Raw genomic sequence first — 23,934 nt, forward strand, 5'->3', positions numbered from 1 at the left:
AGACTGTTTTATGTTTGTACCACCGATTGCTGATTATGTGGTAGCTTTACAGTAAGTTTTGAAATCGGGAAATGCGAATCTTCAAACTTGATTTTCTTTTTTTAAGACTTTACTTTTATTATTATTTGATGTGTGGCTGTTCTTGCTCTCTTGCATTTCCATGTGAATTTTAGGAAAAACTACTCCATTTCCACACAAGAAAGCAGGTGGAATTTTGACAGGGATTGCACTAAATCTGTAGGTCTATTGGGGAATACAGCCATCTTTATAACATTAAGTTTTCTAATCCATGAATGCAGCATGTTTTTCCATTTATTTAAGTATTCTATATTTTTAAAGAAGATTTGATGGGAATTGCTGACAGGTTGGAAATATAGTTTAACAAAAGTAAATAAATCTAGGAAAATTTCTAGGTTTGGGGCTTGAGTCACTAGGAATGGAGATACCTATTAAAAAGAAAACTAAGAAAGAAGCAGATTTGAGAGCAGAAATCAAGAACTGTATTTGGACTATCTTTGGTTTGAAATGACTATTAGACTCCAAGTAAAGATGTTTAGTAGGCAGGTGGACAACTGGTGGTCCAAAGTTTAGGGCAGAGATACACATTTGGGAGTCATTAATGCCTAAGTGTTACTTAAAGCCATAGTGCTGCATGGTGTCTCCTAAAGAGAGATAGAGAAGGGACACTGTCAAAGGACTGAGATATGGGGCATTCCAACATTTATGGGTCTTTGGGGGGAATACTAACAAAGTGAACTGGGAGAATGGGTATAAAGGCAAATTAAGCATCTCTTATTTTCTATATTCTGATGCTTTCACATCTGGAGTCTTGTTGACTCTAGAAGGACTGCCTCCTCAGGATTAGCCAATTCCTAGAGACAGTAAACAACTTACCTATTTCATATGCAAATCAACCTATCCAGAGCCCTACCTCTAATCACCTCCTTTTGGGGCTTTCACACTCTGGGCCACTTTATATGTATCGGCTCTGATCACCCTAGGGCCAAATAACAGATTATTCAAACTAGCCCAATTCCTTCCTATGGAAACCACAGTGAGGGCTCCTGCCCACTTTTCCCCCTCTCCTTCTACCTCCTGTGCAACACTGGTATTTGTCTGTATGGCCCTCTGTGGTGTGGCATGCCCCTTTTCTCTTGGGATCTGTGACTATAACAAACTATTTTTTCAATTACAGTCACCTGATCTGTTGGCTTCACCACTAGTAAATAATAATAAAATAACAGATAAAATAATGAACAACAAAAAAAAAATAAAACCTAGAGTTTAAAACATAGAAGGAGGGAGTTATCAGTTGAGCCAAATGCTCCTGAGCACTGGATTTAGCAGTATAAAGGTCACGGATGACCCGGGTAGGCACAGTATCAGTAGACTTCATACAGATAAAAATAGGAAGTAAGGAAGTGGAGGCAACAGAATACGGGCAACTTTTTAGAGAACAGTGCTGTAAAAAGGGAAAGAGATGTGAGGCAGTAGCTAGAAGGGAATGCAAGGTCCACAGGGGTCTGTATTCTTGTTTTTAATTTAGGGAGGGAGATATTACAGCAGGTAACAACTGGGTATGATAGTCATACCATACCCATATAGTCATACTATAAAGAAAGCTGAGTGCTGAAGAATTGATGCTTTTGAATTGTGGTATTGGAGAAGACTCTTGAGAGTCCCTTGGACTGCAAGAAGATCCAACCAGTCCATCCTAAAGGAAATCAGTCCTGAATATTCATTGGAAGGACTGATGCTGAAGCTCCAATACTTTGACCCCCTGATGTGAAGAACTGACTCATTGGAAAAGACCCTGATACTGGGAAAGATTGAAGGCTGGAGGAGAAGGGGATGACAGAGGATGAGATGATTGGATGGCATCACTGACTCAATGGACATGAGTTTGAGTAAACTCCGGGAGTTGGGGATGGACAGGGAGGCCTGGCATGGTGCAGTCCATGGGGTCACAAAGAGTTGGACATGACTGAGCGACTGAACTGAACAACTGGGAACAAAATCTAATGCTTTCCAGCAAGAAATGCTCAAGACACGCCTTTGCTGGACTTGATAACTCTCTTCCTTATTGAAAATGCAAATACATCCAGAAAAGATATCATTTTAAGCTGTATCTGTAGCCTAGCACTTTCTGAGCATTTTTGTTTCTAGAGTACAAAAGGATAGCGTGTAGCATATAGTTCTGGCAACAGAAAGGACTCCGGATTCACCCAATACTGGTTCTAACTTCCCCTTCTTCCCTCCCCATCCAAGGGGACTTTCCTTGCACACTGCCTCCTTGAGCCAACTGAGAGACAGTCACTGTCCTAAAGGTACTTTCCAACCAGAAGTCTTTCATCTAAGGATAATGTGCCCCATGCAGTGATTAAGAGTTCAGGTTCTAATGTCAGGAACATCCTGAGTTCAAATTCTGAGTCTACAAATTATTAGCCTCTTTCCTGGTGGCTCAGATGGTAAAGAATCTGCCTGCAATGCAGGAGACGCAGGATCAATCCCTGGGTTGGGAAGATCCTCTGGAGAAGGGAATGACTACCCACTTCATTATTCTTGCCTGGAGAATTCCTTGGACAGAGGAACCTGGCAGGCTATAGTCCATGGGATCACAAAGAATCGGACATGACTGAGTGACTAACACTTTCACTTTCAAGACCTCAGATAGTTTATAAAAACTTCTGTATCCCCATTTCCATAAAGAGTCAATAATAATAACTCTTACTTCAAGCCAGAACCCTGGGGGGTCATCTTAAACCTACTCATCTCTCATCTTACACATTCAGTCCATCCCTCAGTCCTATTAATTCTACTTCCTGGATACTTCCTGGATGATGCCTCTTCTTCCCACAGCCCTACTATCACCTTAATTCAGCTTCACATCATTTCTCCTTACACCACAGCATAGCCTCCTCATGCCATTTTTACCTTCTAGTCTTGCTTCCTTCTGTTCCATCCTTCTCTAGTGGTCACAAATCTTGGAGTCATCCTTGATTCCTATGTTTTCTCACCTACATCTGATTCATGAACAAATGCTATAAGCCGTTATTTAAAATATATCCAGAATCTGACCACATCTCACTGCCTCTATTAATATATTAATCTCAGCCATCACTGTCTCTCATGGTGATTCTAACTTTGGCTTCCTACAGGTGATTCTCAACACAGGAACCAGAGCAAGTCTTTAAAAATATGAGTTGAATCATGTCTGCTCAAAACATTTTGGTGGCTCAATATTTCACTGAGAATAAAATCATAAGTCCTTCCAATAACCCATATAAGAGAGGCCTCTGTGTTAAGCCCCTCCTGCCATACTTTAGAAAACTCTATTGTGGCCATGCTCCTTCTGCAGTGTGGGGTGTTTGCTGGGCTGAGAGTTATTATCTGGAGCCCCCGACCTTACCCCATGACCCATTACAATCTGTGTCTTTTGGATGCTAGACTTCCCTGCCCAAATGGCCCTGAGCCCACTTCCAGCCTGTGCAATGCCTTCCTCACATCCACCCCTTTAAGAGTGGATCTTGCTGCAGTGTGCCTATCCCCACCCTTGGATGTTTTCTTTGCTCTTTCTAGGGAGACTGCTTTATATAAAATTGCAACAGCACCACCTCCCCCGTCCCCAGCATTTCCAATTCTCCTTGTCTGTCTCTCTTTCCCAAAACTTTTGTTACCATTGAATTTACCATATAATGTACCTGTTTTATTGTATTATTAATATTACCTGCTGTCTTCCATTATAATATAATCACTCAAAGGGCAGGGATCTTTGTCTGTTTGCTTACTACTATGACTTCAGCCCTAAGCACAGTCTGGCAATAAGGAGGCACTCAGTTAATATTTATTGAATGAACCAACCCTTTACCTAGCAGGCAGAACAATCTCTTGAAAACTGAATAATAAACCTAAACCATGTCACTCCTGCTTAAAAGACTTCAACAGCTCCCACTGTTTACAAGATGATGTCTTCCAGGCTAGAACAGGAGCTCTTTGTACAGTCATCCCCTGGTATCTTGCAGGGTATTGGTTCCAGAATTGTCTGCAGATACCAAAATCCAGGGATACTCAAGTCCATTATGTAAAGTGGCATAGTATAGCTGGCCATATACATAGGGTTGTAGAGCCCTTTGGATGCAAAAGGTGGACTGCTCTTGATTTGGTCCTTATAACTGTGTGCTAAACAGACAAGTGAACGAGTGTTTATATGCATGACAATTTAGCATCATACTCAGGAATCTTAGTACAGACTCCCAATTGACACAATTCTATCAGAGAAACAGAAACTATATAGTGGCTGTTTATTTTGGGTGCACACAAAAACTTTTTATCAAATAGAGCCAATCACAATAGAATGGGCCACTCATGCATGGGGAGGCCTCATTCCTGGAATTCTTTAAGTACAGGGTACATGCTGAAACAAAAGTTTCCACAAGAGGTAGAAAGTGATCCCTTTTTAACAGTAAGATTATTGACAAGATTATCTCCCAGAAGAACGTTTCCACAGGTATCTCAAGCCCCTCACCAACCTCCCTCAAAACATGGCAATCTGGATAAGACTTCTGCCTCCTGGGCTCCTTAGAAGAACCACATTTTCTGAAAAAAAGTGGATTCTTAAAGCATTTAATGTTAGGGAAGTATGAATTCTTTCATACTCAGTCAGGCAAGGCCTGGAAGAATTTACCTGAAGAACTTACAGGGTGCATTGCCTAAATCAATTAACTTGATGCATCATTTACAGAGCACCGATGGGTGAGGTACTTCTTCAGCCAAATGAGCATTGTGATGACTCTTCTCCACAATGCAATGAACATGTTCAAACAACCACAGCCTTCTCTAGCTTTCTCTTTTAAAACTCACCTTTGTTTTGGATATAAATATTTTCCTATGCCTGGCCTATGCCTGGTCAATTGTTCATTTTCATCTTAATTATATGTTCCTTATGGACGCATTTGGTTTTGCTAGTCTTTCCATCAAGCAGAGGAAGATTACAGCTATCCTTGTATCAGGCAGGGTAGCCTCTAATAAATACTTTGGAATGTGAGTGGAAAAAATAGTTTTTAATCAAGTAATCAGTTTAGCTGAATTTCTTAATTTCTGGATAATTCTTAATGAAGTTCTGAGTAGTTCTTGATAATTCTGCCTATGAGCATGTCGTAGTAGTTGAGGGCAAGGCAAGTAGTTGAGGGAAGTATGAACTCTTTCATACTCAGTCGGGCAGGGCCTGAAATAATGACCTAAAATGGAACAAAATGGCATAGGATAAGCTTTGAGAAATTTTCTCGTGGCTCCAGGAGGAGTCAAGAAGGGCCCTCTTGGTCAGGAGATGATCAAGCTTGAGAGTGAGAAGAAGTGAAAACTACCATTTTTAGATTTGTGAAAGGTCCTGCTCAAATTGCTGTCCTCTTTCTGTTGTCACCCAGGCCACTAGAGAAGCTGCTGCTATTGGTGGCATGGTGGAAGGTTTAGGAGACAGGAGATCTGGTCTTTGCTCTGTCTCTGCTGCCTTAGGAACTTATTCTCCACTTTCTACAAAAGCAGGGTGAACTAGGTGATTTCCACAGTCCCTTCTATGTGCCATCTATGCAGCTAACAACCAATCTCAACTATTTTGTTTCACCACGTTAGGTAATCCTCAAGTGTGCGACATACCAAGATTTTTGATGAACCATGAAAATAATATTTTTAGGTATTAATGTGCGATTCCATTTCTAACTACCAAAAGTACCATTGGCATATCAGTAACATTTGATCACTAGTGTCCAAGATAAAGTTACAATAAGTAAGACTGGCCTTATTCCAGCTGAAGTCTTTCACTCCTTTCCTCTAAAAGCCATTTAAGAAAGAGAGTTAAGATGATATCATAGAGATAAATAATACATTTTAACTTATAAACGTGTATTTATATGAACGTGTGTGAGGGTTCAGTCGTGTCTGAGTCTTTCCAACCCTGTGGACTGTAGTCCATCATGTTCCTTTGTCTATGAGATTATCCCAGCAAGAATATTGGAGTGAGTTGCCATTTCCTCCTCCAGGGGCTCTTCCCAACTAAGGGATCTAACTCACGTCTCCTGCGGCTCTTACACTGGCAGGTAGATTCTTTACCACTGAGTCACATGGGAAGCCCATATGAATATGTTCAGTTCAGTTCAGTCACTCAGTTGTGTCTGACTCTTTGCAACTCCATGAATTGCAGCACGCCAGGCCTCCCTGTCCATCACCAACTCCTGGAGTTCACTCAAACTCATGTCCATCGAGTCGGTGATGCCATCCAGCCATCTCATCCTCTGTCATCCCCTTCTCCTCCTGCCCCCAATCCCTCCCAGCATCAGAGTCTTTTCCAATGAGTCAACTCTTTACATGAGGTGGCCAAAGTACTGGAGTTTCAGCTTCAGCATCATTCTTTCTAAAGAACACCCAGGGCTGATCTCCTTTAGAATAGACTGGTTGGATCTCCTTGCAGTCCAAGGGCCTCTCAAGAGTCTTCTCCAACACCACAGTTCAAAAGCATCAATTCTTTGGTGCTCAGCTTTCTTCACAGTCCAACTCTCACATCCATACATGACTATTGGAAAAACCATAGCCTTGACTAGACGAACTTTTGTTGACAAAATAATGTCTCTGCTTTTGAATATGCTATCTAGGTTGGTCATAACTTTCCTTCCAAGGAGTAAGCGTCTTTTCATTTCATGGTTGCAATCATGATCTGCAGTGATTTTGGAGCCCCCCAAAATAAAGTCTGACACTGTTTCCACTCTTTCCCCATCTATTTCCCATGAAGAGATGGGACCAGATGCCATGATCTTAGTTTTCTGAATGTTGAGCTTTAAGCCAACTTTTTCACTTTCCTCTTTCACTTTCATCATATGAATGTGTACATAGACATAAAGTTGAACTTTTGATCTGAGACCCCAGGTAGACTATCTGTAGACTTAAGACACAATTCTAATGAATTTAACTTAGCAGTTCAAATTTAACTTAAATTCAAATTGAATCTCAACTTTTTAATCAATAAATAGTAAGCTCCCATTTTTTTCAAGTTTTTATATTAGACTGTGAGAATCAATAGAAGGATTCACCTAAGAAAGCATCTCTACATTTAAAGACATTATAACACAGTCAGAAGGTTAAAATTTGTACACATTAAAAATAAAAAGTGGCATAGAATATTTTGCATGAAGATGAAAAAACCCTGGAAGCTGACTGGTAGTGATGGGATTTGAAGTGAGTCTTTGAAGCACTGATAGGAATTGGAGAGCTGGAACAACTCTTAAGGGCACTGCAGATGGCCTAGGAACAAACATGTAGGGCATGTTGAGGAAGACAATGAAGAGCATAACCTGGCTGGAAATACAATTTGAGAATGTTAAGAGCTTAATACCAGGTAGAGCTGCCAAGAAAGACAGTGACAGTCACTCAAACACTGAGTGACAATAACAAAGAAGTTTGGAAAGATTAAATCTAAATTCCCCCCCCCCCTTTAGTATATAATGGTGGGAAAGTGGAATTAGAGGCCAGCTACTTGATTAGGGGGTTCACAGTATTCATCCAGAAGTTTGGTAAAGCCCCAGATTTAGGGTCAAAAAAAAAAAAAAGGAAGAAAGGGAAAGGAAGGAGAAATTTATTATAAGACAACTAATGGGAAAATTGACAAAACAATTGACAAGTGATCAGCCACATGGGAAAGAAAGAGAAGCAACAAGTTGATTGTGATTTTTGAGGCCAGACTGTCAAGACAATATTGATGTTTTTGGGGGTGGGGAACAACTATAAGACCAAGAACTGATTTTTAAAGGGAAGATGATGGGTTGAGTTTGAGTCAAGAAGTAACGCAAGGCAGTCAAGAAAACTGTAGGTCTAAAGTTTGGGACACTATTTGAGACTAGAGATAAAAAGTTAATTCTGATAAAAATGTAAGATGATATTAAGGAATAAATTAACTCTCTGAGAGGGAGAGTATAAAAAAAAGAGATTAGAAAGAAAAAGTCTGAACTCTGAGGAATGCTCCAAAATTTGGAGAGTAGGAGTAAGAGACCAGAGAAGAAGGCAGAGAAGAAATGATCTAAGAGTGAGAAGCTTCATTATCACAATATCTCAGAGCCATGGGAGGAAAATCCCAAGAAGCAGAAGGGGCTGATAATAGAAAGATCAGGAGAGTAAGAACTGGGAATCAGTCCCAGGGGTATTGGAAAAGGCTGGAGAGCACTGAGGTGACTGGGGCTGGATAAACTTTCAGATTCCTCCATCTATCCTAGAATTCTGCAAGTTGATTTAAAAATTAGGGGAACACAACCTGAGGAAGCCCCACTGCAGAAGACCCAGGATGGGATATGAGGAGGCCAGGATGCAGTTGACTCATTACAGGGTAACCCAAGTATGACACGGTTAATGCTGGTGGCATATTTGGATGTTGCCATGTGGAATAAAAAGGACACACAACAACCTAAGGATCGCTGTCCAATGCATCTTAAAGCAAGTCAATCTGAAGTGTAACTTCTAATACTGTCCCTGAGGAATCTGCTTCACTTCCATCAGTCCCATTGCCTGCTATATTTTATGCACACATCCCACATCTGATGATTTACCTGCCATTTCATCAAATCAACTAATTCAACAACTGAACAAGCACTCAGTGAGAACCTATGCATATACATACGCATATACACTATGATAGGCACTCGGGATTCAGAGGACCTAAACGGTGTGTCTTACCCTACAAGGAGCTGAAGTTTAATGGAAAGGTTCACAGACAGAAGAAATCTGAAAAGACACCTTGAACAGAAAGCAAGGAAGATATGTTGATAGTGAGAGTTCAGGTAATGAAGGCAAATAGACTAGTTGAGTGGCAACAGAGACAGTTCATCTATTCATAAACTCTTAGACTTCAAAGGGAGCTTAAAGAACATCCAGGTCAACTGGCATTTAACTCCTGCTGCAACTGTCTGAGGGCTTCCCAGGTGGTGTTAGTGGTAAAGAACCTGCCTGCCAATCCGGCAGACGTAAGAGCCGTAGGTTTGATCCCTGGTTCGGAAGTTCCCCTGCAGGAGGGCATTGCAACCTATTCCAGTGTTCTTGCCTGGAGAATCCCATGCATAAGGAAGCCTGGCAGGCCACAGTCCATGCGGTTACAAAGAGTTGGACATGACTGAAACAACCTACCACACATGCACAACTATCTGATTACTGCTCACAGTGAATATTCTTACTGTGCATTTTATCAATGTATGTCATTCATTTCCTTCCACAGGACCACAGAATTTCAGGATTAGAAGACCTTAAAGTGAAAGTGAAAGTGAAGCCGCTCAGTCTTGTCCGACTCTTTGCGACCCCGTGGACTGTAGCCCATCAGGCTCCTCTGTCCATGGGATTCTCCAGGCAAGAATACTGGAGTGGGTTGCCATTTCCTTTTCCAGGGGATCTTCCCAACCCAGGGATCAAACCCTGGTCTCCTGCATTGCAGGCAGACGCTTTACCCTCTGAGCCACCAGGGAAGCCCTTATCTGTAGGTAATTTCATTCAAGTTTCACCTCCTCACTTCAACCATTTCTCACATGAGTTCCTTATTGTCTCTATTCTATTACGTACACATGGGTAGTGACCAGTAGTGGTTTTCCTTCATTTTGCTAAACTTTCTTTTATCATTTTATGTAGAATAGAAGCCCTTTAGTAGGCCCAAGTCACACTTTTGTTAAATAATGGTTGTCTATAAGTTAATGTGCATGGTTGGTTTTTTTGCCGTGTCCCTCCGCATGTTGGCTCTTACTTCCCTGACCAGGAATCAAACCTGCAACCCCTGCATTGGAAGCTAGGAGTCTTAACCAGTGGATCACCAGGGAAGTCCTGGTTTGTTTTTTTGTTTTAAATTGATTTTTAGAATATATCTTGTAAACACAGGCTACTGTGGAATGTTGACTGCCTGCCAAAGGGTTAATCACAAACAGATGTTGGATGTAAAAAACCAAATTTTTAAGTTCCATTAACTTTCCAAAATTCTAAGTGGAGTGACAATTTCAGGAATATTTCAAATTTTTCCATTCACATTTATTTTGTGCAGAAAAAAAAAAAAACAAAAAACAAAAAAAACCTCACCTCTTAAAACTGCTCAGCAAGAATAATAAGCATAGGACCAACAAGAGAAATCCTACTGTTTTGAGGACAGGTGGAAATTAGCTTGTTTATGCCCCTGAACACAATTTCTGAGGCAGTTTCTCACATCTCTAATGGTGTGGAAAGAAAATGTGCCTGCACTTACCCAACTGTGGCAGCCTCATCATGGTCCGCAACACCAACTCACAAAACGAGACAATCACAGCCCACTTGATGCTCCCATCAGGCCTTGGTGAGGCTCCTCAGGCAAAGACTCAAAAGAAAATAAAACAACAAACAGTAGCTCTTTGTCAGTCCTCACAGAAGCAACAAAACAAACAGCCAAAATGAAAATAAAACCTAGGTTGCTGCCGAGACCACTGGGTTCTTTCTAGCTGGCAGAGGGACATACGATGACGGCTGACAGAAAAATATGGAGATAAGGTACATTAAGCAAGAGGAGAAAAGATATCATCCCCATCCAGCTCAGGCTTTCTCTTAACATGAGGACAATTCAAACCAAAACTGACTCTAAGGAACTGATTACAGCCCAGCCCACTGGGAAGTTTTTATTTCACTTTCAGCGTTGCACATTCTAGCTACGCACCAAGAAGTTTGCATAGATATTATCTGTTTTCTTAGGCTGCTGTAACAAATCACTACAACCTGAGTGGCTTAAAACCACAGACAGTACATCTACATTTCTCTCACAATTTCTGAGGCTAGAAGTCAGAGGTCAAGGTGTCACATGGCCATACTCCTGCTGAAGCCTCCAGGGAAGAATGCTTCTTTGCCTCTTCCTACCTTCTGGGGACTCCTGTCAAACCTTGGCATTCCTTGGCTGCAGCTGGTCATCCCAATCTCTGCCTTCATCTTCACCTTATTTATGACCTTATTCCTTGCTCATATTCTTTGTGTCCTCTCCTCTTCTTATAAGAACACCAGCCATTGTGTTAGTGCCCACCCTACTCCAGTATGACCTCATCTTAACTAATTACATTTGCTAACACCCTAGTTTCAAATAAGGTCACATTCAGAGGCTCCAGTGGGCATGGAATTTTGCGGGAACACTATTCAACCCACTAGAGCTTCATTTCATTATTGGAGCAACTTGTGGTCTAGATACTGTTAGACCCATGATACATAGGAGGAAACAGTTGACATCAAGCAACCTTTCCTCAGTTGCATGGCTGTATTTGAACTCAAGCCTCCAAGGCCCCACTACACCATGAGGCTTTTCAATAGGGAGACTCAAACCTGGTGGCAAGGAAAGGACAACTTGCATGCAGTCCTGGAAGACCAACTCCATTCCTATGACCCCAATTCGCTTAGTTCATAGGACTGAGGCCAGAAGAGACAGGGTAGGTTTTCTTAGTCATATTTCTCTGATGTGTTCTAATCCTCTTAACATGTCTTACCTCTAAATCTCCCTGCCTAACTGTTTTTCTTCTGAAACAGCAGCCTTTTCCTTTCCTCCTTCTCATTCTTTGTATTTCATCTCTTAAAGAAGAAGGGATGAAACTCGTAGTACCTGCAAATAGGAGTGGCTGCCTAGACCCCGAGAGTTGGGCTGTGTGGGGAACTGCTTCTCCACCCATAGCTCTAGGCATATGCTTTCAATGAGAGTTGCCTGCTGTTACTTGACTTCCCTTCGGAGAACGGACGAATGTCCCCTGCAAGACTCTAAAAAGTTTAGCATCTGTGGGGTCCACATACCACCCCCCAGAGTTCCTGCCTTTCTTCAGGAGGGAGATATATACTCTCTACTGTTTCCCTTCCTCTACCTCACCTGGGCCCCATGGCATTGGTGGGGCTGCCAGGAAAGTGGCAGACAGGGAACTTTGGGGCACATGGTGAAGGTGCTTCACAAGTAGGATTCAAAAATGTGAAACAAAGAACGTGGTGATCTAACCATCTCAAAGTCTTCATGCGGAGTGTTCTTGAGGGACAAGGCTTTGCATTTAAAAACTAAACATTCAGCAAGATGATAAGATATTGCTATGAAAGGAAAAGAAGTTTCAAACCTCAAAGGAATCTCAGTTCACAGAGTGATACCCTGATCATCAGAAACATTTCTATTCAGCTAAAGAGCAAAGACTCTGGAAGCAACTTAGAAGAGCTGACTGGGGACCTCCCTGGTGGTCCAGTGGTTAAGAATTTGCCTTGCAATGTAAGGAATGCAGGTTTGATCCCTGGTTAGGGAACTAAGATCTTTCATGCTGTAGGGCAAATAAGCCCTCACTCTGCAATTACTGAGCCCGTGCTTTGGAGCCCAATGAAAGATCTTGAGTGCCACAACTAAAACTCAATGAAGCCAAATTAATTAATTAATTAATTTAAAAAAGAAAGAAAAGCTGACTAATCTTTGTTAGAACAAGTTGACCTGCCTTTGTCAGAAAAGCAATGTAGCATTAACCAGGTGTTGTCTGAAGAATGTTTGAACACTGAGCAATCTCAGCTAGAAAATACTCTATTACTATGCCAAATAAAAACAAAAGGAAAACTATCAAATCAAAAAACACATGAAGAGCTAAGTTTGCTCAGTTCAGTTCAGTTGCTCAGTCTTGTCCGACTCTTTGCCACCTCGTGAATCCCAGCACGCCAGGCCTCCCTGTCCATCACCAACTCCCGGAGTTCACTCAGACTCACATCCATCGAGTCGGTGATGCCATCCAGCCATCTCATCCTCTGTCATCCCCTTCTTCTCCTGCCCCCAATCCCTCCCAGCATCAGAGTCTTTTCCAATGAGTCAACTCTTCTCATTAGGTGGCCAAAGTACTGGAGTTTCAGCTTCAGCATCAGTCCTTCCAAAGAAATCCCAGGGCTGATCTCCTTCAGAATGGACTGGTTGGATCTCCTTGCAGTCCAAGGGACTCTCAAGAGTCTTCTCCAACACCACAGTTCAAAAGCATCAATTCTTTGGCACTCAGCTTTCTTCACAGTCCAACTCTCACATCCATACATGACCACTGGAAAAACCATAGCCTTGACTAGACGGACCTTTGTTGGCAAAGTAATGTCTCTGCTAAGAAGCAAGAATTTGAGAGGAGAAAAGAGAGAAACTCAAAGCCTTTAAAAAAGAAGAAAATCAAAGTGTTCAAAATACTGAGCAGAAAATTATAAAGGGAAAACCAAATTTGAATTTACAAATGGAGTTTCTTCTTAAAAAATACAATAACATAGGACTTCCTTGGTGGTATAGCAGATAAGAATCTGCCTGCCAATGCAGGGGTCACGGTTCAATCCCTGGTCTACGAAGATTCTACATGCTCGGAACTACTAAGCCCACGTGCCACAAATTCTGAGCCTGTGCTCTAGAGACCCTAAGCCACAACTACTGGAGCCCATGTGCCCACAGCCTGTGCTGTGTAATAAGAGAAACCACTGTAATGAAAAGCCCGCGCACTGCAATGAAGAATAGACCCCCCTCGCTGCGACTAGAGAAAGCCCGGGTGTGGCCACAAAGACCCAGTGCAACCAAAAAAACAGAATAAAATTTAAAAAATAAGAACAAATTTAAGTCAGACATGTCACCCTTAATCAAGGGTTAAAATATATCTACCATTTACAGAGTTTTTCCTATATATAAACCTCCTAACAATTAACTAAATCTATCAACAGAAACTGGGATGCTAAGCTGTACTAAATTTAAAATGTCCAAATACTTTTGTTTTTATAAGAGAAAATTTTCTATATATGTTCTACATAATATTATTTTTTAAAAATGTATTTGCCTCTGAAAGAAGGTTGGCCAAGAGAACTGAAAGAACCTCCTATTTGAGTGACAGTTTCAAACATATAATACTTTTGTACCATATGAAATCACAAGAAATAAAATGTTAAAAAAAAATTAGTCATTATGTTGTGTACCAGGAACTAACATAGTGTTATAGGTAAATTATCCTTCAAAAGCAAACAAACAAACTTACAGGAAAAGATGAGATTTGTGTATACCAGAGGCAAGGGCAGATGGAGGGGGAATTTGATGAAGGTGGTCAAACTGTACAAGCTTTCAGTATTATAAGGTAAATAAGTACTAGGGATGTAATGTACAAAGGATTCACATAACGAGCACTGCTGTATGTTATATATGAAAGTCGTTAAGAGAGTAAATCCTAAGAAAGAGAAAATTTCTTTTCTAATTTTTAAAATTTTGTATTTATATGAGATGATAAATATTCACTAACTTGTTGTGGGCATCATTTCATGATGCATATATGTCAAGTCATGATGCTGCACACATTAGACTTACACAGTGTGGTATGTTAATTATGTCTCAATAAAACTGGAAGTAAAAGAAAAAAAAAAGCTCACATAATACACTTAGAACAGTGCTTGTCACTAGCAGGTGCTAAGTCAATGTTAGCTATTTCAGGTCCAAAAAATGAGTCCAGTATTTCCCACTTTACTAGGCCTTATTGGGAAGAAAAAATTAAAAAAGAACACAAGTCTAAGTGTGAGAAAGAAACGTTCCCTGGGTTTTGGGGACTTGGACAAAGAGAAAGAGCCCAGAAAGAGCGTCTCAGAACTGCAAGAAGCCAGCAATTTAGCTAGAACCAGCCTTAGCAACCTTCCTAAAGTCAGGGGCCAACGTCTTGATATGAGTTTATCTGGAATGTGACAAAAAGGAATGATGGCTAACCTCCTCTCTCAAAAAATGGGGATAGGGGATTCAGAGGTGAGGAAAAAATCATAGGCAGAGGGAGTCAGATGTGGGGGGGAGTGGAAATCCACATGTGGGCCACCCTGAAAACTAGACTTCTTCAGTTGCAGTCAACCCAGGGGCTGGAGGTTGGTCACTTGCCATCATATTAGAAGTCACACACATAGCTTGGAATCCCATGTGATCTCTACCTGTGAAGGAAAACCGTTGCTCAAAGTGAGGGAAGGGAAAGTGTGGATGAATATTCTGGCCAGAGCAACTGAGATGGTTGTATTTAGAAGGAACGGGGCCCAGGTTTCCTTCACTTTCTGAAAGAAACTCATCTAAATGGGAGGTTTATTGTAAGTTTAATAGTTTGATTAAGTACTTTTCCTGCTCTAGCAATCCCCATGTCACCGAAAGGGGAAGAAATAACTGGGGAGATGGCTCCTCATTGAGAAAAAAAGTTACAGAAGTCACAAAAGTCAGGTTTCATTAAGGTCAAATTCCCTAGAGAAATCTCCCAAGTGCAAGGGTGGGGGCAGGAAATGAGGGTGCAGAAGAGGGAACTATGGGAGAAATTGAACTGCTTCACTGGCCTTTAACAAGAAAAACTAAATGAGAGGGATTCAAGAGACAACGAGGAGGTTGTGGAGGGCCTGGAGGGAATGTTTACTGTCGTCTTCTTCTCTGGTTCTTAGGAGAAAAGGGGGTGCTAGACATACATCCTTGATGCTTGAGAGTGCCTTTATGTAGATATTAATACCTGCTTCTTGCCTGAAATTCCTGAAGTGGGGGTGGGGGTTCACTGGAGTATCCCATACCTTGTGTGTGTGCTAAGTCATTCAGTTGTGTCTGACTCTCTGTGACCCCATGGACTGTAGCCTGCCCGGCTCCTCTGTCCATGGGATTCTCCAGGCATGAATACTGGAGTGGGTTGCCATTTCTTTTGTCAGGGGATCTTCTGCACTCAGGGATTGAACTCACGTCTTTTACGTCTCCTGCACTGGCAGGAGGGTTCTTTACCTCTAGGGTCTGAAAAAATGTAGAGTTGTTTTCAAGGATGAAGAAAATGGGGTCACCCCTAATGCCAGGCCCCAGAGCCTTCAGTGGCCTCTGAACACCCCCAGAGTAACTGCGGCTTCAGGTGACACAGAGGGAGGGAAATCAGGGGCACAGGAGTTCTGGGCCTTTATCAGGCCAGACTGAAGCCTGGAAATATTTCCCTCCCCGACTTCAAGATAACAGAGCCATACTTCAGCCTGTTCTGGGAGAAGGGGGGATATGTGAAAAGGATATATGATTGGAATTTCAAGTGGGACTGGATTCTAGCAGTTCCCCTCAAAGTTAAACATAGATTTACGGTATGACTCAGCATTCTACTCCTAGGTATACATACCCAAGAGAAATGAAAATAAATGAGACAAAGGGTCATGCTCTACCCAACAGGCTAGGAGGTTTGATGGGATTCTATTGGCAACACTTTCTAAAAAACCCTTTACTAGCATCTTCGAACATGTAGCCCAGATAAACTCTTCAGAGAGAAACTCTTTAGTTAGTAGATGAGAAACAGAGGGCCCCTGACCAGAATTTTGGTACTTGTTCCAGACCTTTCTACAGTCTGGGTTGTGGTCCCAGCTTCTGATTTGACCAGATACCTGTGTGGAATTATGATTTTTGCTCAAGTGGGTCTCTATTACATCAGACAGTTCTAATAATACAAAAGAGCAAAAATGCCTGAGATTTACCTATTGCTGCAAGCTAACTATGCCCTACCTCATTTTTAGGGTGGTTGGGAGGAGAAGAACAAGGTAAACCTACAGAACCAAATAATCTACATGTGTTCTAAAGTCTCCCTTTCCCTTGTCCTGGCTCATGGCTGGGAGGTCGGAGGGAGGCAAGAATGTTGAATCTATACATCTAGGCTTGATCTAAGATGAACCCGGTGTGGTCCCAGCCAACTCAGGACTGAAGGATCCCCAGAGTTCCAAACTTTTTAGGAACTCTGTGCCAGAAATGGAGACAAAAGACCAAATAGATATGTCTCATTATAAATCAAATATCACACAGCCATTTCACCCAGGGACTTCCTAACCAGGGCTGATCAAGACTACAATATCTTCCCAGGACTAAACAGTGGAGGGAGTCTATCACCTGAAGCCTCACCTGGGGAAGCAGATGCAGTGCTCGGACCAAGTGAAGGGGACATTTGAACTTACAGTCAGGTAAAGGAAATCTGAGGTTTGGCTCTTTGGTTTCAATTCAGTTTGGGGAAGAAAAAAAGTGAAATGATGATTCATTGCTTCAAATGCAGTCAAGGGCAGGACGAGACAGCTGACTCATGTTTTGGGGTCAGATCAGTGATTCCCAGATCTGGCTGCACAGCAGAATCCCCTGGGGAACTTCAAAAAACATACAGATGCCGGGGTATTACTCCAGACCTCTTGATTCAAAATCTCCAGAGGTGCGATCCAAAAATATGTATTTTTCAAAACTTCTTTCAGGTGGTTCTGAATTAACCAGTCTGCCCTAATTGGTGACTCAGCATAAGGGAATTCCTAGGTGATGATGTTCACAGCAGTCCTTGTGAAGAAAAGTAAGTGAAAGGGAGAAAAGGTAGGCGAGTACCCAGAGATTAACAGTGGCTGTTTAAATATATCTGTCCATGCCTCTTCGATTTTTTTTTTTTTTTTTTTTTTTTTGGCTAAAAAAAGGTGATATCATGAGCCTGAGTTTACCAGTCGGGAGAAAAGCGTAAGCACTCAGATATGAGTTGATCTCTCCTAAGATGCCAGAGTTAGTGGCAGGGTTGCTTTTAGAAACCACAGTAACTGGTTAGAGGGGTGGTGCTATGTAGAAAGTGGAGAGCAGGCACACAGAGACTGAAAGCTGGATCAGGCTCCACTCCTCACAAGCTGTGTGAGTTAACTGAGCACTGAAGGTAGAATGCCTGAAACAAGAGAAGGAGTTCTGTTCATGATATTTTATAATTTACATAGAATGACTAGAATCTTACATTAGATGATCAATGTAAAATAGAGCCTTCTGGTCCCTTTTGCTTAAATGGCATGTTAAAAATTAGTGACTTCTCTATGGAAGCAACGTAGATGTCCATCGACAGACGAATGGATAAAGAAGCTGTGGGATATATACCTGAATACTACTCAACCATAAAAAGGAATGCATTTGAATCAGTTCTTAAGATGTGGATGAACCTAGAGCGTATTATATAGAGTGAAGTAAGTCAGAAAGAGAAAAACAAATAATGTATATTAACACATATATATGAAATCTAGAAAGATGGTACTGATGAACCTATTTGCAGGGCAGCAATGGAGACACAGACATAGAGAACAGACTTATGGACCAGACAAGGGAGAGGAAGGAGAGGGTGAGATGAATGGAGAGAGTAGCATGGAAGCATATACACTACCATACGTGAAACAGATGGCCAATGGAAATTTGCTCTATGACCCAGGGAACTCAAACTGGGCTCTGTCACAACCTAGAGGGGTGGGAAAGGGTGGGAGGTGGGAGGGAGGTTCACGAGGGAGGGGACATATGTACACCTATGGCTAGTTCATGTTGATGTATGGCAGGAATCAAACCAATATTGTAAAGCAATCATCAACCAATTAAAAATAAATAAATATTTAAAAATAGTGACTTTATTTAATGACCATTCTTACTCTGAACTTGGTGTCAGATGAGGTAGAAAGCAGAAAACAAAAAATAAATTAATATGCAAGTACTGCTTTCCCTATTACTCTGGAATCTTAAGGCCACATGGCTGTGATTTTCAGATATTAGTCCACAAAGAATGTTTAATAATTGAACAATGTTACGTTCCAGGCATGAAGGATGCAGAAGTATCTAAGACATTGTTTCTGCCTCAAAGGGTTCATGTCCAATGGGGAGAAAGACAAATGAACAGGATTCTCATAGAGGGTGGTAGATGTAGGCACAGAGAGTGTGCAGCTGTCTTCCAACCTCTGTGACAGCTTGTCCACTGGGGAACGCTGGGGCCTGCCTCTCAGCCTGAAATGGGATGTTGGTGGTGACAGTAGGGGAGCAATATAAGTGCCACAACAGAAGGAGCTACCAGGCCGGTGTACAGTATAGAGAAGGAACTAATTAATTCTAGGTTGGATGGCTTAAGAAGGCTTCCTTGTTCTACAAAAAAGGAAGCTGAAGCTTAGAGGGGTTAAGCAAACAAATGGACAGTGGGAGGCTGAGGAGCCTTAGGGAACAGCAGGGAAAGAGGACAGAGTCATGCTCCTGTCACCGGCCCGCTCCTCAGACCCAGCACCCCCACTCCTCCTTGCCGAGAAGGAGCAGATGAACCATACTCAGAGGAGCACAGGGCTCATGACCAGAGATCTCTGTCCAAATCTTTGTTTCACCATGTCCTGGCCCTGAGACCTTAAACAAATAACTTTCTCTCTTGGATTCTGTTTTATTATTTATTAAATACTGGTAATAAAAGGCTTGCCTCATTACATTGTCATATAGATTAAGTGATTTGAGACATGGAAAGTGCTTAGAACAGGGTCTCTGGTGCATAGTAAGTGCTCAATAAATGATAATTATTATTATTATGTTATTACCTGATTGGTGTGACCAACACAAGATCTCACTCTGAAAACCTAAAACCTAGCTCATTTTCCCCCCTCAGAACTAAAATGTAGCTTTTTTTTTAGATTGTAAAATGATATACTGTATCATTGTAAAATATTTTTAATGAAAAAAAGTAAAGATTACCCATTACCTAATTCCAGAGATAACTGCTTTTATGTTTTGGTGAACATAATTCTCTATAGCTCTCTGGACACATCTATATGAATACAACTTTAATAAGTAGCATTATCTGAGGATACTATTCAGTGAATGGCTATTGTTACTCATCAAAGATATTGTGGGTGTCTTTCCATGTCAATAATTATAGATCCCAAACTTATTTGTAAAGACTGATTAAGTATTTCATTGTATGACTGTGACATAATTAATTTATGCCATCCTCTAGTTCTGGTCAGTTAGGTTATTTCCAATGCTGATGTTACAAAACAGTTGGCACCACTGACTGAACCCACACAGTCAGCCAAGGGCACTTCTCTGATTATTTCTTGGGACAACTTGCTGTAAGTGGAATCTCTGGATCAAAAGGGTATTAACCTAAAGACACATGTCCCAGTAAAGTAACTCATATTGCAAGGAAACAGACTGGCCGGTCAGCTGGCTTGACAGAAGTTTACGTGAATGTGGCTTCTGCAGTGACTAGTTGTGGGAGGACAACTAGGCCAGTGGTCAGTTTGTGGGAGGGTAAAAATGGGGAGGCAGTCCCTGCTGTCAGGTTCCCAACATGTTCCTATGTGAGCAGGTAATTTTTCAAACTTGTGAAGGAACTCTGTGGAGAATTTACTGACCTCTTTTTTAGAGCAACAGTACCCTATAATTTCTCTGAATATCTGGCTTTTCTAGGAAACCCATTAGGGAAGTTTAACTAGCTGAAAAATGTCACTTAACTTTTAAGGAACCTTCTAACGGTATAATGTCCAAGGGTATTTTGTACCCATCAGGCTTGGGAAAGATTCTTCTTAGCCCCAAATTCTCCTCATTGCTTGCCCAGTGATCCTGAGCATTTTCCTTAGCAAATGAAGCTGGAATGTGGAATGGGAGTGGTAGCCTTGAGATTCAGCCCCTTCTACTGACCAGGGAGTAATGAAAGATGAAGAGAAGAGGGAAAGGAAATGAATACAGACTGAAATGCATCAAGGGATTTGGCTGGATCAGACTTTCACAAGTGGAGGGAGGTGAGGAAAATGCTTGGCCCACCACTGTAACCAGAGGTCTGCCATTGCACACATTTCATTCCAGCCTCCCTGACCACTCAGACAGTGTCTTTGGTGGACATTCTGACTCACAGGTTTGGTGTGGGTGAGGACTGATCAGAAGGAGTTAGGGGAATGTGCAGTCTGCTACTACTTTTAGTAATTCTCACCGAAGTGGAATGCAGTAACAGGCTAACATTCATAGAGGCCTAAACATTGCCAGGACAGTTCCAATAACTTTATGTATAGTAACCCATTTAACTCTCACAGCAAACCTAGGAGGTAGGTACTCTCATGGATCCCATTATATAAATAGGGAAACTGAGGCCCAGAGAAGGCAGACAATTTGCTGAAGGTCACATAGCAGGTAAATGGGAGAATTGAGGTTTAACCCTCATGTCTAATTCTGGGGTTCCTTTATTTACTATCATTTTTCTTTACTGTGGTAAGAATAGGTGTCTCTGATTCCATCTTCAACCAGACACTCCAGAAATAATCAGAAATATATACATACACATACATACATATGTACATACATACCACGGGTAACCTTAGAGAAGCTAATGGGAATTCTTGAGCCTGTTGGTCAAAGTGAAACCTCTTAAGATTTATCAAAAGTAAATAAATAAAAGAAGATTGAATGGAGGCCCTCCAGGTCGGGGATTGGGAAAGAAAACGCCATCTTTAAGGGCAGAACCCTGGGGATTCTAGCTGGAGAATGTGTGATATTATCTGACAGCTACATGTTTTGCATTAAAAGCCAGAGATAAGTGGATATCTTTGCTTTTTCTCTTTGTCAACTTTAGTTTCTTTACTTTTCCTTCCTTGTTCCTTTTGTCCCTTCCTCATAGGCTACAGCTGCTTTGTACCTAACAGACATACACACTATTCATTTCTCATTCAGGCACACAAATTTACAGATGTATATATTTATACATCTTTGTATCCATTTCCATCTAAACATATATATATATATTCCATACATACACATTTGTCTCCATGAATTGTTCATTTTCTAAAAATGTTATTAAGACATCAGGTTTAGGAAATGTTTTACTCCATGTACTGTATTTACAAGGTCATGAAATTATGACTTCACTGCTCAAGAAAACAGGACAAGAGTTGGGTCAAATGAGGTACCTAAGATGCTTAGACACCCAGTCAGAGGCCAGAGCCATGATATGATACTGAGAATGAAGAGACAGAGATGCTGGGAGAAGTGACCAAAGAGCAGACAGAGTCAGCAAGCCATTGAGCAGTGGATGGGAAGGAAGGAGAGTGAGTTGGCTGAGAGGTATGGTCTAAGAGGGGGAGTACTATACTTCCATTATGGGAATAGCAGCCCAGATTTTCACTCCCTGTTGACAGCCACACTGGGCAGTCAACGCCTCTCTCCCCTAGTAGGTGATTTTAAGTATAATCATGCTAGTTTAACTTGCCACAGGCTCACCTGTTTTGTCTTTTCGACAGATGTGCATGTGTGAGTGCACGTGCATGTGTATGCAACTATCCATTTCCAGTAACCTCTTAAAGTTCAGACCAGAGCATTCTCATAACCCTCCTGACTTTGAGGAACTAGTCTCCTGTCTTACTTCACCTTTTCTACCTTCACCACTATTTCCCCAGTTGTAACTCGTCTCTTCATAGCTATCAAACTTGAGGTTCCCCTGGCTGTCCGCAGAATTTCCAAGTGTTGTCCTTTCACAAAAGCCTAGAAAAATATCAGAAAAGCTTTATTCCAAGGTTTATGACCGACCTTCATAAATTGTGCTTAGTAGCAGTTTAGGTGTTTTGGATCCCCTTTCTCTAAAAGTCCCAACTATCTTCACAGCTGGGACTAAATCAATCTACCCAGAAATGCCAACCCTCTTGAGAAACAATAAGAAGCAGTATTTCTTCTTCTTGAGACATATAATGAAATAATTTTGGATCAGAGAGAGGTCTATATCATAGGATTTGAGGAGTATTTGGGATATTCAGGAAGGATTTAAGGCTGTTTACAAGGGACTGGGATTTCTTTGGAAGGAATGATGCTAAAGCTGCAACTCCAGTACTTTGGCCACCTCATGAGAAGAGTTGACTCATTGAAAAAGATTCTGATGCTGGGAGGGATTGGGGGCAGGAGAAGGGGATGACAGAAGATGAGATGGCTGGACGGCATCACTGACTCGATGGACGTGAGTCTGAGTGAACTCCGGGAGTTGCTGATGGACAGGGAGGCTTGGCGTGCTGCGATTCATGGGGTCGCAAAGAGTTGGACATGACTGAGCAACTGAACTGAACTGAACTGAACAGGGTCTATAGCATACAACAAAACAGCAAAAATAAAAAGTGGGTTAAGGAAGGGGAGGGAAATAAGAATAGACCCCAAGCCACAGAGTCTCCTCTTCTACCTAAGTACATGACAGGAACACATGCTCCCTGTCACGCTGAGCAGGCTTGCCATGGCTGAGCTGCCATCAGCTTATGACACCTGTCACCTAACTGTTCTCTTTGTCTCCAGGCCCCTTTAATACTTCATCCATACTGCAACAAAAGTGATCTCATAACACAAACTGATCAATCATTCCCCTGCTTAAAACTTTAAACAACTTCCCACTACACTGAGAATGGAATCTAAACTCTTCACTATGGCCCTGAGGGTTCCATCTCATCTTATACCATGTCTCCCCTGGTTTCTCTACTCTCCAGTCATTTATTTCACAACATTATTTCACCCCTTAATCTCCCTCACCTATTTCTCTCCTCTGCTGCTTCTCTGGCAACCACCTGTTTGTCTTCTGTATCTATGACTCTTTTGTCAATAAAATTTTATTGGAACATAGTCACACGCACTTATATACCTATTAAGTATGGCTGCTTTTGACTATAATGGGAGAGTTGAATAGTTGCAACCACATGGCCCACAAAACCTGAAATAATTATTTTATGTTTTATAAAAAAAATTTGTCCACCCCTGTTATAAGGAACTAGAGAGAAGGAAGAATAAAGACAGAGGATTTTAGAACACACTCTCACACCATACACAAAAATAAAATGGCTTGAAGACTTAAATATGAGACACAACACCATAAAATGCCTAGACGAGAACATAGGCAAAACATTCTCTGATAATCACACCAGTATTTTCTTAGATTGGTCTTCCAAGGCAATAGAAATAAAAGGAAAAAAAAACATATAGGACCTAATCAAGCTTATAAGCTTTTTCAAACAAAGGAAACCATGAACAAAAGACAACTTACAGACTGTGAGAAAATATTTGCAAATGATATGACCAATAAGGGCTTAATTTCTAAAATATTCAAAAGCTGATATAATTCAACAATGGAAAAATAAACAACACAATCAGAAAACAGGCAGAAGATCTAAACAGACATT

The 23,934-nt window shown here is 41.4% G+C and overlaps 1 protein-coding gene across 2 annotated transcripts in view; it reads right to left on the reverse strand.

The window, feature by feature from the left end:
* The window catches only part of PDCD1LG2 (programmed cell death 1 ligand 2), a 64,878-nt gene extending 53,826 nt beyond the window's left edge, over positions 1-11,052 (reverse strand). For both annotated transcript variants that reach the window (XM_055580237.1, XM_055580238.1), the window contains exon 1: positions 10,253-11,052. In XM_055580237.1, coding sequence (XP_055436212.1) covers positions 10,253-10,274 — 22 coding nt within the window. In that variant the 5' untranslated portion in view covers positions 10,275-11,052. The remainder of the gene's footprint in view (positions 1-10,252) is intronic.
* Positions 11,053-23,934: the final 12,882 nt, after the last annotated feature.

This window comes from Bubalus kerabau, chromosome 4, assembly GCF_029407905.1.
Source record: "Bubalus kerabau isolate K-KA32 ecotype Philippines breed swamp buffalo chromosome 4, PCC_UOA_SB_1v2, whole genome shotgun sequence".
Lineage (NCBI taxonomy): Eukaryota > Metazoa > Chordata > Mammalia > Artiodactyla > Bovidae > Bubalus > Bubalus kerabau.